The following is a 12,652-nucleotide window of genomic DNA, read 5'->3' as shown; positions in this document are numbered from 1 at the left end:
CGATTATTTTGAATAGACAATAAGCAGTAAAATGGAGACAACGATTTGAAAAACACACGTGGCACGCCACGTCGCTTTACGTTCATAGTCAATTATGTACATAGAAAGTGGGTCATTAAGTCAGATATTTTTTAATTATACGACTCTTGTCTAGGATTGCGCGGTTTCTTGTTTAAAAATCCGGCGAATTTTCGTTCAAAGTGCATGAAAATGCAAGAAAATCAATTTCGTCAAAATTAAGAAAGTTTTTAAAAATAACTATTTTTCAACAAATTTCATGTGAAATTTCGAAATTTCCAGAATATGTTTCACTTGTAACAGGGCTGGGAATAAAAACCGCCGGCGGAACGGCGGCTGAAAAACAGCTGCGACGTTTCGGCGTGAAGCCGGCTTTCGGCTTCCACGTTTTCGGCTGCAGCCGGCTTTTTCGGCTTTTTTTATAACACGGTCAATACGTTTTAAATTAAATACGTCAAAATTTCAGATTTTTTTCAAAATTCTCAAAAAATAGTTTTTAAAAAAATACTTTGAATTTCTATTCACAGCCGAAAAAGCCGGCTGTCGGCGGCGTCGCCGCGGATGCAGCTTCCACGTGGAAGCTGAAAAAAGCCGGCGTTTTTTCGGCGAAAGCCGGCTTTTTCCCAGCCCTGCTTGAAACGTAAGGAAATTTTGAATTTCAAGCAACGCATTTTTAAAAGGACCTTCTATTAGAGAGGCCGTTCAATCAAACAAGCCCTTTTATATAGGTTTTAGTGTATATATTTATAGAAATTGTTTTCAATTCTGAAATTGGAAAAATTGCAATTGAAAAATAATTTATTTAAAAACCGTAAAAACGGCAAAAAACCCTGATTTATGCATTCAAAACCCTGGCGAAAAATGATCACTAATTAGAAAAAATTGTAGAAATCAGATCACAATAATCCATATCATTAGCTGTAACGTTTTTGATTTTCCAAGAGCTTCCATTCTTGGAAAAAGTGAAAAATGCATCTTCTTGGGTTACTGTAGCCTGGACTAGTCGGAAAAACTCTTGGAGCTCACTTTCGCCGTCCATGATCGACCAAGGGACAAACTTTCCCTTGGATTTGTCCGCAAAAGTGGACGCTAATGAGGGAATGCTCTCTTGGGGCAGATTTTCTAGCTGAAATTGGAGAATTACGAAAATCCAGACATCCAGACACACAGACTTACCTTGTAGACCGACAGCTCGGAATAGCAAAGAGGCTCCCTGGTTTTTGGATCATCGTCCATCGTTCCTGTCCTGGTTCCCAGCATTAAAATTGGCACGTTGCCAAAAACACAATCCCAGAAAAATTCACAGCTTTTCTCTTTCCAAAAATTCAGAGTTGTGGTGGCATATCGCACTACTCGGAAAGCCAAGTGTTGCTGATTGGCTGGAAATTTGAGAAAACAGCAGTGACCTGGATAAAGGTGGGGGGACAGGAAATTTTTCGTAGTTTTTTTGTAGCTAGAGTATGCATTCTACCGTGACGGTGTACAACGCTTAACGCCACTCTGCGTACAGCTGTCGTCCTCGCCTTTATGTATGCAATTGGGCGACCGTTTCCTCTTGCCCGCGTGGCTCAGTCGGTAGCGCGACCCACCCTCAATCCTCGCCCCCACAAGTACAACTCCTCGAGGGGCATATTTTAATGGAATTTCGAAAACATTATTTTTCTCATATTTCCCACCTATAAAGGGCCGTGGCCTAGAAATCAAAACTCACCGTCTCTTCCATCCACTTCTCCGAAATAATAAACTTTGGCTCCTCCAGGGATTGTGGCCTCGAAGATTCCGAATACTTTTTGTTCAGAAGTTCCCAGAAAATAATCCTTGAAAAGTTTCTCATATTTTTTCTGGCAGCAGTCCTCTTCTTGTTTTTCCCCGGACCATAGAAAAGTTACTCCGGATTTTCGAAACACACGAATTCCTTCGGATGATTCTGAAGAGGGATCAGAAGACGTCGCTATTCTTGTGAGCACATTTTTTTGAGTTACGAACTCCGGAGCGCCATTTTCTTGGATTTGTTTTAAAAAAAGTTCGAAGGAATCTGAAGATTCTGAGAGAACCTCCGAAGTTTCTAGATTTAGATTTAGGAATGGAAAATGTTTGGGGTTCTTTATAAAATTTTGGTTGTTGTTGAGAGTTGGTGGAAGGGCAGGTTCTGGGGATGGCGAGCTGAAAATAATTGGGAAAAATTCAAAAAGTCAATAAATTGAAAATTTTCGAATTTCTCGAATTTTTGAAAAACATAGATTTTGGGATTTTTGGATTTCCATTGAAATTTTGAATTTTGAATTCTTGGAAAACTTAGGGAAACTTTAAAAACTATTTTCTGAATTTCTGAATTTCTGAATTTCTGAATTTCTGAATTTCTGAATTTCTGAATTTCTGAATTTCTGAATTTCTGAATTTCTGAATTTCTGAATTTCTGAATTTCTGAATTTCTGAATTTCTGAATTTCTGAATTTCTGAATTTCTGAATTTCTGAATTTTTGAATTTCTGTTTTTCTGAATTTCTGAACTTCTGAACTTCTGAATTTTTGAATTTCTGAATTTCTGAATTTCTGAATTTCTGAATTTCTGAATTTCTGAATTTCTGAATTTCTGAATTTTTGAATTTCTGATTTTCTGAATTTCTGAACTTCTGAACTTCTGAATTTCTGAATTTCTGAATTTCTGAATTTCTGAATTTCTGAATTTCTGAATTTCTGAATTTCTGAATTTCTGAATTTCTGAATTTCTGAATTTCTGAATTTCTGAATTTCTGAATTTCTGAATTTCTGAATTTCTGAATTTCTGAATTTCTGAATTTCTGAATTTCTGAATTTCTGAACTTCTGAATTTCTGAATTTCTGTTTTTCTGAATTTCTGAATTTCTGAATTTCTGAATTTCTGAATTTCTGAATTTCTGAATTTTTGAATTTCTGTTTTTCTGAATTTCTGAACTTCTGAACTTCTGAATTTCTGAATTTCTGAATTTCTGAATTTCTGAATTTCTGAATTTCTGAATTTCTGAATTTCTGAATTTCTGAATTTCTGAATTTCTGAATTTCTGAATTTCTGAATTTCTGAATTTCTGAATTTCTGTTTTTCTGAATTTCTGAATTTCTGAATTTCTGAATTTCTGAATTTCTGAATTTCTGAATTTCTGAATTTCTGAATTTCTGAATTTCTGAATTTCTGAATTTCTGAATTTCTGAATTTCTGAATTTCTGAATTTCTGAATTTCTGAATTTCTGAATTTCTGAATTTCTGTATTTCTGAATTTCTGAACTTCTGAACTTCTGAATTTCTGAATTTCTGAATTTCTGAATTTCTGAATTTCTGAATTTCTGAATCTCTGAATTTCTGAATTTCTGAATTTCTGAATTTCTGAATTTCTGAATTTCTGAATTTCTGAATTTCTGAATTTCTGAATTTCTGAATTTTTGAATTTCTGTTTTTCTGAATTTCTGAACTTCTGAACTTCTGAATTTTTGAATTTCTGTTTTTCTGAATTTCTGAATTTCTGAATTTCTGAATTTCTGAATTTCTGAATTTCTGAATTTCTGAATTTCTGAATTTCTGAATTTCTGAATTTCTGAATTTCTGAATTTCTGAATTTCTGAATTTTTGAATTTCTGTTTTTCTGAATTTCTGAACTTCTGAACTTCTGAATTTCTGAATTTCTGAACTTCTGAACTTCTGAATTTCTGAATTTCTGAATTTCTGAATTTCTGAATTTCTGAATTTCTGAATTTCTGAATTTCTGAATTTCTGAATTTCTGAATTTCTGAATTTCTGAATTTCTGAATTTCTGAATTTTTGAATTTCTGTTTTTCTGAATTTCTGAACTTCTGAACTTCTGAATTTTTGAATTTCTGTTTTTCTGAATTTCTGAATTTCTGAATTTCTGAATTTCTGAATTTCTGAATTTCTGAATTTCTGAATTTCTGAATTTCTGAATTTCTGAATTTCTGAATTTCTGAATTTCTGAATTTCTGAATTTCTGAATTTCTGAATTTTTGAATTTCTGTTTTTCTGAATTTCTGAACTTCTGAACTTCTGAATTTCTGAATTTCTGAATTTCTGAATTTCTGAATTTCTGAATTTCTGAATTCCTGAATTTCTGAATTTCTGAATTTCTGAATTTCTGATTTTTTTTGGATTTTGGAAATTTTCAGAACTTCTCAAAATTTTCAAGACCACCCATACTATGTTTGCTCTCTGATAAGAATTTTCAAAAACTATAAAAACTCACTTTTCCGAACTTCCAGCTCTAAAATACCGTATAGTCTTGACTTGTATTATACTTTTCATCGGGTTTTCTTTGAGCAAAAAACTGAACAATGGGGAAGCGGGAAGTGTGAAAAAGTACGAATAAAAAACGTTTCGTTTCTGATGATGGACGGTGAAAACAAGAACAGCAAACGGGAGAGTTTTTCGTGTCAATTTATATTATTTTTGAAGTGATAACAAAGAGAAAAACTGATAAGAAACCCAAAAAAAATCAAATCAGACAAATCGGAAAACTAAATAAAGAAACTTCGAAAATTTTTTGAAACCTCAAAAATTAAGGGCTCATTATCTCTGTTCATGTTAAAGACATCAAAAACGTGTCAACTGATAAAATATTGGTGATTTTATGATAAACAACTTATCAGTTGAAAAATTATTTATATCTTTCACAACAATCGAGATAATTAGGGATGAAGTCAACTACCGTATTTGCTCTGATAGAAGTCCACCCCATTCGTGCGCTTTGAGCTTAATTATCTCGGTCCGTATAAGAGATATCAAAAAACCGTCAACTGATAAAATATTAATGATATTATGATAAATATTTTATCAGTTGACCATTTTTTGACATCTTTCACAGGAACCGAGGTAAATTGGTTCAAACATTGAACACATAAATTTTAGTTCGAAAAGCGAAAAATTTAATGGTATTTTAAAAGAGCGTGGTGAAGAAAGGTGAATTTAAAAAAATCCACGTGGCAGAAAAGTTTTGAAAAAAGAAAAAGTATTTAAATTCTTGATTTAAAAAAGCGGCGTGAAGAAACCCATTGACCCCGGGAAAAGTAGTATAAAGGAAGAAGGAAGTGGAGGAAAAAAATCAGTTCTCCCTTCTCTGGGGCTCCAGAGAAGGGAGGGGAGCTTCGGCTGGAGCCAGGAACCGGGAGCCTGGGCCGGCAGGAGCTCCGAGACCTTGAGCTCGAGGTCTAGCTGGAGCCTGGAACAAGATTCAGGAGCCGGGAGCAAGGAGCCGGGAGCCAGGATCAGGAAGCCAGGATCAGGGAGCTGGAGCTGGAACTGGAGCTGGAGCTGGAGCTGGAGCTGGAGCAAATACTGCAACTGAAGTCAGAAGGCACCAATTCTGGATCGTATGCTGGAGCACATGGACACTCACGGACGTGGACCATTTATGAAAAAAATTATGGAATGTTCATCCACAAAGTTCAAGATAATGGATTTAAAAATTACGATGCCTGACTATTCAGACGATTCAGACGAAGCCGATTATGCTGACAATTTATATGTGGTGTTGTCGACCCACGTGGCTATTCACCGACTCAACAACTTTAAGATATTCTGAGGACCTCTAGGCCCAGCCCACTGTGCTTACTCCTCAAAAATCTTCCTATTTCCCACTTTATTCTCTTTATTTTCCTTTGTTTATTAGTCTTTTATTGCTATCTCATATTCAAATTCCCGCCAATTTTCTCTCCCTTCGTGCAAGCGCGCCCTATCGTTGAGGTCTCGCCACGAAGGGGTTAAAGGCGCACACACACTCGAAACGGGTTACTGGCCTATTTTTACTCAGATTAACTGAGTCTTACACAGATTAACTGCGTCTTACTCAGTCTAAATCTAGTCTAGTAGTTAGTGCTGTTCCGTGACGTTTCCCTTCAGTTTGCAAGTCCGTCAACCTCGTTACTTATCATTATTCCTACTATTCCAATACTATAAGACCTCCGGCGATCCCCGATCGCCTTACCGGCCTTATTGGACTATCGGAAACCGTTAATGATGAGAGTTGATATAGATTTCCTTCTGAATAGACTAACGGCCAGTTCTGTGACCTGTTTCATGAGTGTTTTCCTTTCAGTGCTCTCATCGTGACCACTAGGAAGCGTGTGCTATTGGGAACTTTGTCTATGAGAAGCGATAAGCTTGTCACCGGTAGGAGAAGGGTTTTTGTTGCCCAAGGCTTTTTGCCCCTTCAACTATTGAGTGATCAGTGATGTCCTTCTCGTCCGTCTCCAAGCCAGCCCGACTCCAAGGAAACCTCTTATTGACGATATATTCTCTTTACTAAATATATACCGTTCAATAAATGGGTCACTGATACTACTGTTGTTACTATTGTTTCCACACCGCTTATCTGCCCGCTCGTCGTCCCACTCCTCGCTACAGACATAACTAGTTCCCCTGTTACCGATGCACTTTCCCCTATTTTACCAGACTGCACGCACAAGGAGGTAGCTTGTTTCTCTGGAGCCGTCACGGGGAATCCAACACTCCCCAAGGTGACCCCTCTACATGTGGGCCTTCAAAATGGAAAACGGAAAGAAATCGAATTTATTGAACTCGCCATTTTTTATTGAGTGAACAAAATTTTGTATTTTTTGTTATTTAAATTTTAGAAAAAAACATAGTTTTACAAGCAAAAATTAGTTCGGATCTCCATTAAAAATCCCCATAATCACTGGAACATTCTCATGGATCATACAAATTAAAAATGGACGATTTGCTTGAAATTTGAATGGAACTGTATCACAAGGAAGTTTTATGAATCCAATCGATCGTTTCGTGATAATTCGACATTTTCCAATATCATCTGTGCTTTGAGAAGAGACTTGGAAACTTGATTTTTGAGGAGAGTTCGGGATTTCAGGAATTTCGAGAATTGATGATATGGAGAAAATTGGGATTTCAAAGTCGATGAATCCGGGTGAAAGTTCTCGAATCAAGTTTTGGAATTTTTCAGCGTCAAGGTTCTGGAAAAAATCTGATTGTGAGACTTACAATTATCTTTTTCATTTTTGCATATTTTTCCTCTACAGTAATCATATTAATTTTAAAATGCTCTTTCACTACAGTAATCCTTCTAATTTTCCAACATTTTTTTCCCTACAGTAATCTATTCAGTTTTCAAATATTTTTCCCTACAGTAGTCTTTTTCATTTCCCAATATGATTCTTCTACAGTAACCCTTCTCGTTCAGAAATTATTTTTTCCTTACAGCAATGCTTTTGATTTTCAATAATTCTTTCCAACAGTAATCTTTTGGATTTTCTAATGTTTTTCTCTACAGTAATCCTTTTCATTTCCCAATATTTTTCCCCTACAGTAATCATTTTAATTATCAAATGCTCTTTCACTACAGTAATCCTTCTAATTTTCCAATATTCTTTCCCTACAGTAGTCCTTTTAATTTTTTGAATATGTTATCCTTACAGTAATCCTTTTGATTTTCAAATACTCTTTCACTACAGTAATGCTTCTATTTTTCCAATATTTTGTCCGTACAGTAATCCTTTCAGTTTTCAAACATTTTTTCTACAGTAATCCTTTTAAATTTCAAATGTTTTCTACAGTAACCCTTCTCATTCACGAATTTTTTTCTCCTTACAGTAATCCTTTTGATTTTCAATTAATTCTTTCCTACAGTAATTTTTTTGGATTTTCTAATGTTTTTCTCTACAGTAATCCTTTTCATTTTCATCATATTTTTGGGTCTCTAAAAAGTTTTCGAAATTTCGGAAAACCGAAAAAAAATTTTCATGGAAATCCCTAGATCAAATTAAAAGTTTTTTGAGTTGCCGCCAAAATCCAAAGTACAATTAAAGATGGAAAACATTAAATTTTTTTTGGGTCTTTTGAAAAAAGCCGTAAAAAAAGGGAAATTGAGTTTTTTGGAACCTTCAAGAAGGTTCTAGAAATCGAAGACTGAAAACATTGGAATTTTAAAAAATAACGTACATTCAAAGTTTCCTGAGAATCGGATTTCGGAAGAAAAATCATAAAAGACAGATCATCATCAGCCATTGGAATGTGCAAAACCAATCAAAATCTGGAGCATTTTTGATAATCTCTGATAATATCGGCTCACTAGACTCCAGAGAATTGTTAACAAGAGATAGGGAAATGGAAATTGGAGAAAAAACGCAAGATTTTTGAAATCCAATTTTTTGAAGAATGTTCAAACTGATGGAAAATTGGAAGACTCCATTTTGAAAATTTAGAAAAATACGAAAAAAATAGTTACCAAATAAGAATTAGGCCCCTATTTTTATAAATTGCCCCTTGGCTCCGCCCACAACTGGACCTCCGCTTACTGTTTGTCTACTGATTGTGAGGAACGTGGGGGGTGAGTCGGTGAAATTAGAAGATAGCAAGATAAACATTTAAGGAGCCAGATTTCTCAGAATTGGAAGATTCCGAAATACTTCGAAATTTTTTTTGGGAAGTTTTGAGTTTCTCAGGTCTTAAGCTTCGAAATGAGTATAAACAAGGCATATTTTGGCGAGATTAGATTTTGGGCCCATACCTGCCCAAAAATGCTTTAGACTGTATCTCGTCCTATTCCGATCTTTGTGATTTTGAATCTTCCTTATATATAAAACGCTACACGCGTCTGTTGGTCCCCCTGTCAGTCTGTCGACTTTTGAAAAACTTAAAAAATAAGAATAGTATAATCATGTCGACATTTGTCAAAATGTTTGGTTTTCAAGATTTTTCGGTAGCTGGTGAAAATTCGAACATTTGAAAAATGGTTTTCTTCAGAATTGGAGATTCTTAAAATCGTCGGGCTCAATTATCTCTGCTCTCAAACGAGATATCAAAAATCTGTTAAGTGATAAATGTTACTGATAATATGATAAAGATTTTATTAGTTGACAGGTTCTCGATATCTCTCATCTTGATATCTCTCGGTATTTTTCCAAACCTTTTTTTACTGGATGACATTTTTTTTGTTCACAACTGAAAAAACTGGGTTTTCACATAAAATACACCCAATAAAAAAACCCAATATGTTTTTTGCCAGGTTTTTACATCCATCCTACTAACCTCAATTTTTCGCCCCCTTTTGTGGTCCACTGCCAGAGACAGTGACACAATTTGTTCGACGTCGAAGACAAGAGAGAAAACGATGAAGAGTTCAACGAATGTGAGGAATTAGAAACTGTGCACCTAAATGTCAATAGAAAGAACATTGACTTATTACTAAGTCTTTATTAAATATAATTATAGAGAAAAGGTTAGCGAAAGATGACTTAAGGTCATCTCAAAGATAAGAGAGAATTAATGTGACATGTTTGAGCAGGTGACTTGAACTTGGCGCCGGAGAAGTGTGTTGTTGGTGGAGTGTACGCACGAGACGCTTCAAACTGGTGACGTTGGCGGGAGTTTGAATGCAGGCCGTTGGGGTGTAAAAGATCTGAAGAAACCTGAAAGAACATTAGAGAGGATTTTCCTCATTTGAGATTAAAGACTCGTGGAATATGTGATATTCCACGACACCCCCAGCCATCCACGTATCACACCGCACACCTCTCCCGTCTAATTGTAAACCAATCAGTTTCCGAAATAATGCCAACTGCCAGAACCGTATCCATCGGAGCAGTAGCTCATCAAACCCGTAAAAACAAAACCAGTGGACCCCCAAAGAAAACGAAGAAGTCAAAAAACCCAAAACCGTCAAAGAAGAAGGCGAAGAAAAATGAAAAAGAGGAAACGGAGCAAGAGCAACGGCAACAAATTGAGCTGGATATGTTGTTGAAACGGTTGAAGGTGAGAGGGGTCAAATTTGAGTCGATTTATCTAATTTCTGTAATAGATATCAAAAAGTGATCAACTGATAAAATATTGCGAATATTATGGTAAACATTTTATTAGTTGACCACTTTTTGATATCTGAAAATGAGATACAGGGCTCAAAGTTGATGGTCATTCTATTCGAGTGATTACAGTAATAAGCGTTTATCTCCCAGGAAAACAAAACCCTGGACGACATCAACATTGGGAAATGGGACAATAAATGGACAAAATGCAGCAGGATGAGAAATCGGATGACGAGTATTCAGATGAGCCAAAATTTGCAGAGAAGACTTCGTTGGAAAAGAAGAAGAAGAAGAAGGATAAGACGAATGAGCCAATTACCGAGAAGCAAAAACTGAAAAAGTATCAGGTGGATCGAGAGGATTACATGCAACAATGTGCGAATGCAGATGAGAAGCCTGTTTTTTATGAGGAATACACGCCCACTCATTTTTCGACTTTTTTTGGAATCGAGAAGACTGGATGGTCCCATTCAGGTTAGGTTTTGAAATTTTTGAATATTTTGACAATCAAAATTTTCTGATTACAAAGATTTTTAGCATGAAAATGCGCTAAAATCATAAAAATCGGTTGATCCACAGCCGAGATACAGTCATTTGCATTTTGCAAGAGAGACGCAGAGAAACGAGAGTGCTCTCGTTTCTCTACGTTTCTCCATTCAACTTTAAAGTCGAATAGCTCGTTTTTAACGGTAACATAAATGAACAAAAATTTAACGATTTCAAAGGAAATTTCAAAGAATTTCAAACAGACTAAAATATGCAACTTGAAAAAATTATCAACATGAAAAAATATATAAGGTGCAAATAGTGGTCATACCTTCTGCAAAGTTCAAAAATTTGCAGCCAGTAAAACATTCCAACATCTTGTACAGTATACGAATGAAGTGATGGAAGAGTATGAGCCTCCAACGATGGACCACTTCTCGGAATTGCTCACCAAGTCTCCAAAACTCCGAAGAACATCTCCATACACAAATTTCTGCTTCAACCCAATTCAAGCCATCCGAGCATGGACCCTGCTCAATAATATTGCTCAGAATAAGACTGCTGAAGAGTTGAGACAGTTTATTGATGGATGTAAGTCAAATTTTTATTTCTGAGAAATCCGAAACTTCCAGATACCAAGGGACTTTGCCACTTCATATGCCACATGATATGCATTTGAGACGAAAAACGAGCACTTTTTATGGTGGAAAAAGTAAACGAGCTGCTGTTCAACATCATTGTTTTGCAACGGATTCGGATGGATTCTACTCGTGCTATAGGATTGATGAGGAGGTTTCGGTAAGGTGATAAGAAGATAATTTTAAAAAAAGAAGTTGCCCCCGACGGGACTCGAACCTGCATCGCTTGTGCAAAACCGTAGCGTGCTAGCCACTAAACTACGGAAGACAACAAGGTCTTTGGTGGGGAGGGCGTATAAAATAGCGGCCTTTCCTTCACCCTCCGCCATTCTCATTCACCCTCTTTGCTCATCAAACCAAGAAAGAAAAGCTGTCAAGAGCTCAATTATCTCGTTTACTATGAAAGATATCAAAATTTTGCGAACTGATAAAATGTTTGCCACAATATGATAAACATTTTATCAGTTTACAAATTTTTTATATCTTTTACAGGAACCGAGATAAATTAGGTCAAAGTTAGAGGCCCTTTTATTACAGGTGTTTCTTGTCAGTGATCACTCTATTCGATCATTATCATAAAACCGTTTTTGATATTCTACCAAACCCTCCGAATAAAACTGGATTAAAGAAGAGGCAGTTTGATGTGTTGGCACCAGGCAAAGCACATCAATGTATTGAGGATTCAATGGCAAAATTGTTTGGAAAGTTTCAGGATGAAACGAGTGAGTTTTTAAAGATTGGGCGTGTAAAAAATTACTTATGGGCCGACCATTGGAGCCTCTAACGGCTGCTCTACTTTGCGCCAATTTTTCTCGATTCTTGTACGAGATATCAAAAAGAGATCAACTGATTAATATTGTTGATAATATGATGAACATTTTGTTAGTTGACCACTTTTTGATATCATTCTTAGGATCTGAGATATTTAAATTTAAAGGCGTCCCTTCTCCTATCATTCTTAAAGGTGCGGGGACAGGAGATTTTACGGGGGATTTTTGGGGCCAGAGTATGCATTCTACCGTAACGATGTACAACGCTTTATGTCACTCTGCGTACAGCGGTCGTCCTCGCCTTTATGTATGCAATCGGGCGTGCGCTTTCTCTTTGCCCGCGTGGCTCAGTCGGTAGCGGCGCCGCACTTTCAATACTCGCCTCGACAAGTTCAACTCCTCGAGGGGCATATTTAATCAGAATTTCGAGAACATTATTTTTCCATGTCCCCCCACCTTTAAGACACTTTTACATTGAGGCAAGATATCTCTGTTCCGAGAAATGATATAAGACGGTTGAAATTTGAAGACTTTTTCGCATGTATAGAAACAGCTCGAATTGATGATTTCATGGACCATGTAGCCTTTATTTCAGTTTCACCAGATATCTGAATTTTCTGTACAAAAATTATGAATATTCCAGAAATTAGTCAAAGTTATAGAAAATGTTTATTTGATGGATCTGAAAATGATCTTGAACGAAAAAATAGGTGGACAAATTGAAATTGGACAGTGTAGTAGTAGTATTATCAAATCCAAGTGACAACCAATCTTCCTGCACTTTAAACTCCTTGTTGCTCTGTGCCTTCTTTTCTTCTACAGGTACAGAATCGGTTTGTCTCCCGATTTTGTACTTTATAAAAGGAAAAAGTGGTCACGCCAAAATCAAGTATTATTTGAATTGTGCCACGAGGTACAAAATCGG

General features: G+C 36.1%; 3 protein-coding genes across 3 annotated transcripts in view; 1 reads left to right on the top strand and 2 right to left on the bottom strand.

The window, feature by feature from the left end:
- Window positions 1-886: 886 nt before the first annotated feature.
- On the bottom strand, window positions 887-4,305 carry CBG23851 (the record flags this gene model as incomplete). The annotated part of the gene is made up of 4 exons (XM_002647900.2): window positions 887-1,144; window positions 1,195-1,397; window positions 1,730-2,181; window positions 4,247-4,305. The coding sequence occupies 4 exons, from the start codon at window positions 4,303-4,305 to the stop codon at window positions 887-889; spliced, it is 972 nt and encodes a 323-aa protein (XP_002647946.2).
- Window positions 4,306-6,659: 2,354 nt separating this feature from the next.
- Window positions 6,660-8,037, bottom strand: CBG26665 (the record flags this gene model as incomplete). Its single annotated transcript, XM_045241315.1, has 2 exons — window positions 6,660-6,986; window positions 7,972-8,037. The coding sequence occupies 2 exons, from the start codon at window positions 8,035-8,037 to the stop codon at window positions 6,660-6,662; spliced, it is 393 nt and encodes a 130-aa protein (XP_045100649.1).
- A 1,545-nt stretch (window positions 8,038-9,582) lies between these two features.
- Window positions 9,583-12,652, top strand: part of CBG23848 — a gene marked incomplete at both ends in the record, with an annotated part of 5,342 nt that continues 2,272 nt past the window's right edge. Inside the window, 4 exons of the mRNA XM_045241314.1 lie at window positions 9,583-9,783; window positions 10,046-10,307; window positions 10,677-10,910; window positions 11,509-11,679. Of these exons, the coding sequence (XP_045091184.1) occupies window positions 9,583-9,783; window positions 10,046-10,307; window positions 10,677-10,910; window positions 11,509-11,679 (868 nt within the window). The remainder of the gene's footprint in view (window positions 9,784-10,045; window positions 10,308-10,676; window positions 10,911-11,508; window positions 11,680-12,652) is intronic.

Source organism: Caenorhabditis briggsae (genome assembly GCF_000004555.2).
Source record: "Caenorhabditis briggsae complete genome, chrI, whole genome shotgun sequence".
Classification (NCBI taxonomy): domain Eukaryota; kingdom Metazoa; phylum Nematoda; class Chromadorea; order Rhabditida; family Rhabditidae; genus Caenorhabditis; species Caenorhabditis briggsae.
The sequence above is the reverse complement of the archived record's forward strand: the minus strand, read 5'-3'. Positions and strand labels throughout refer to the sequence as shown.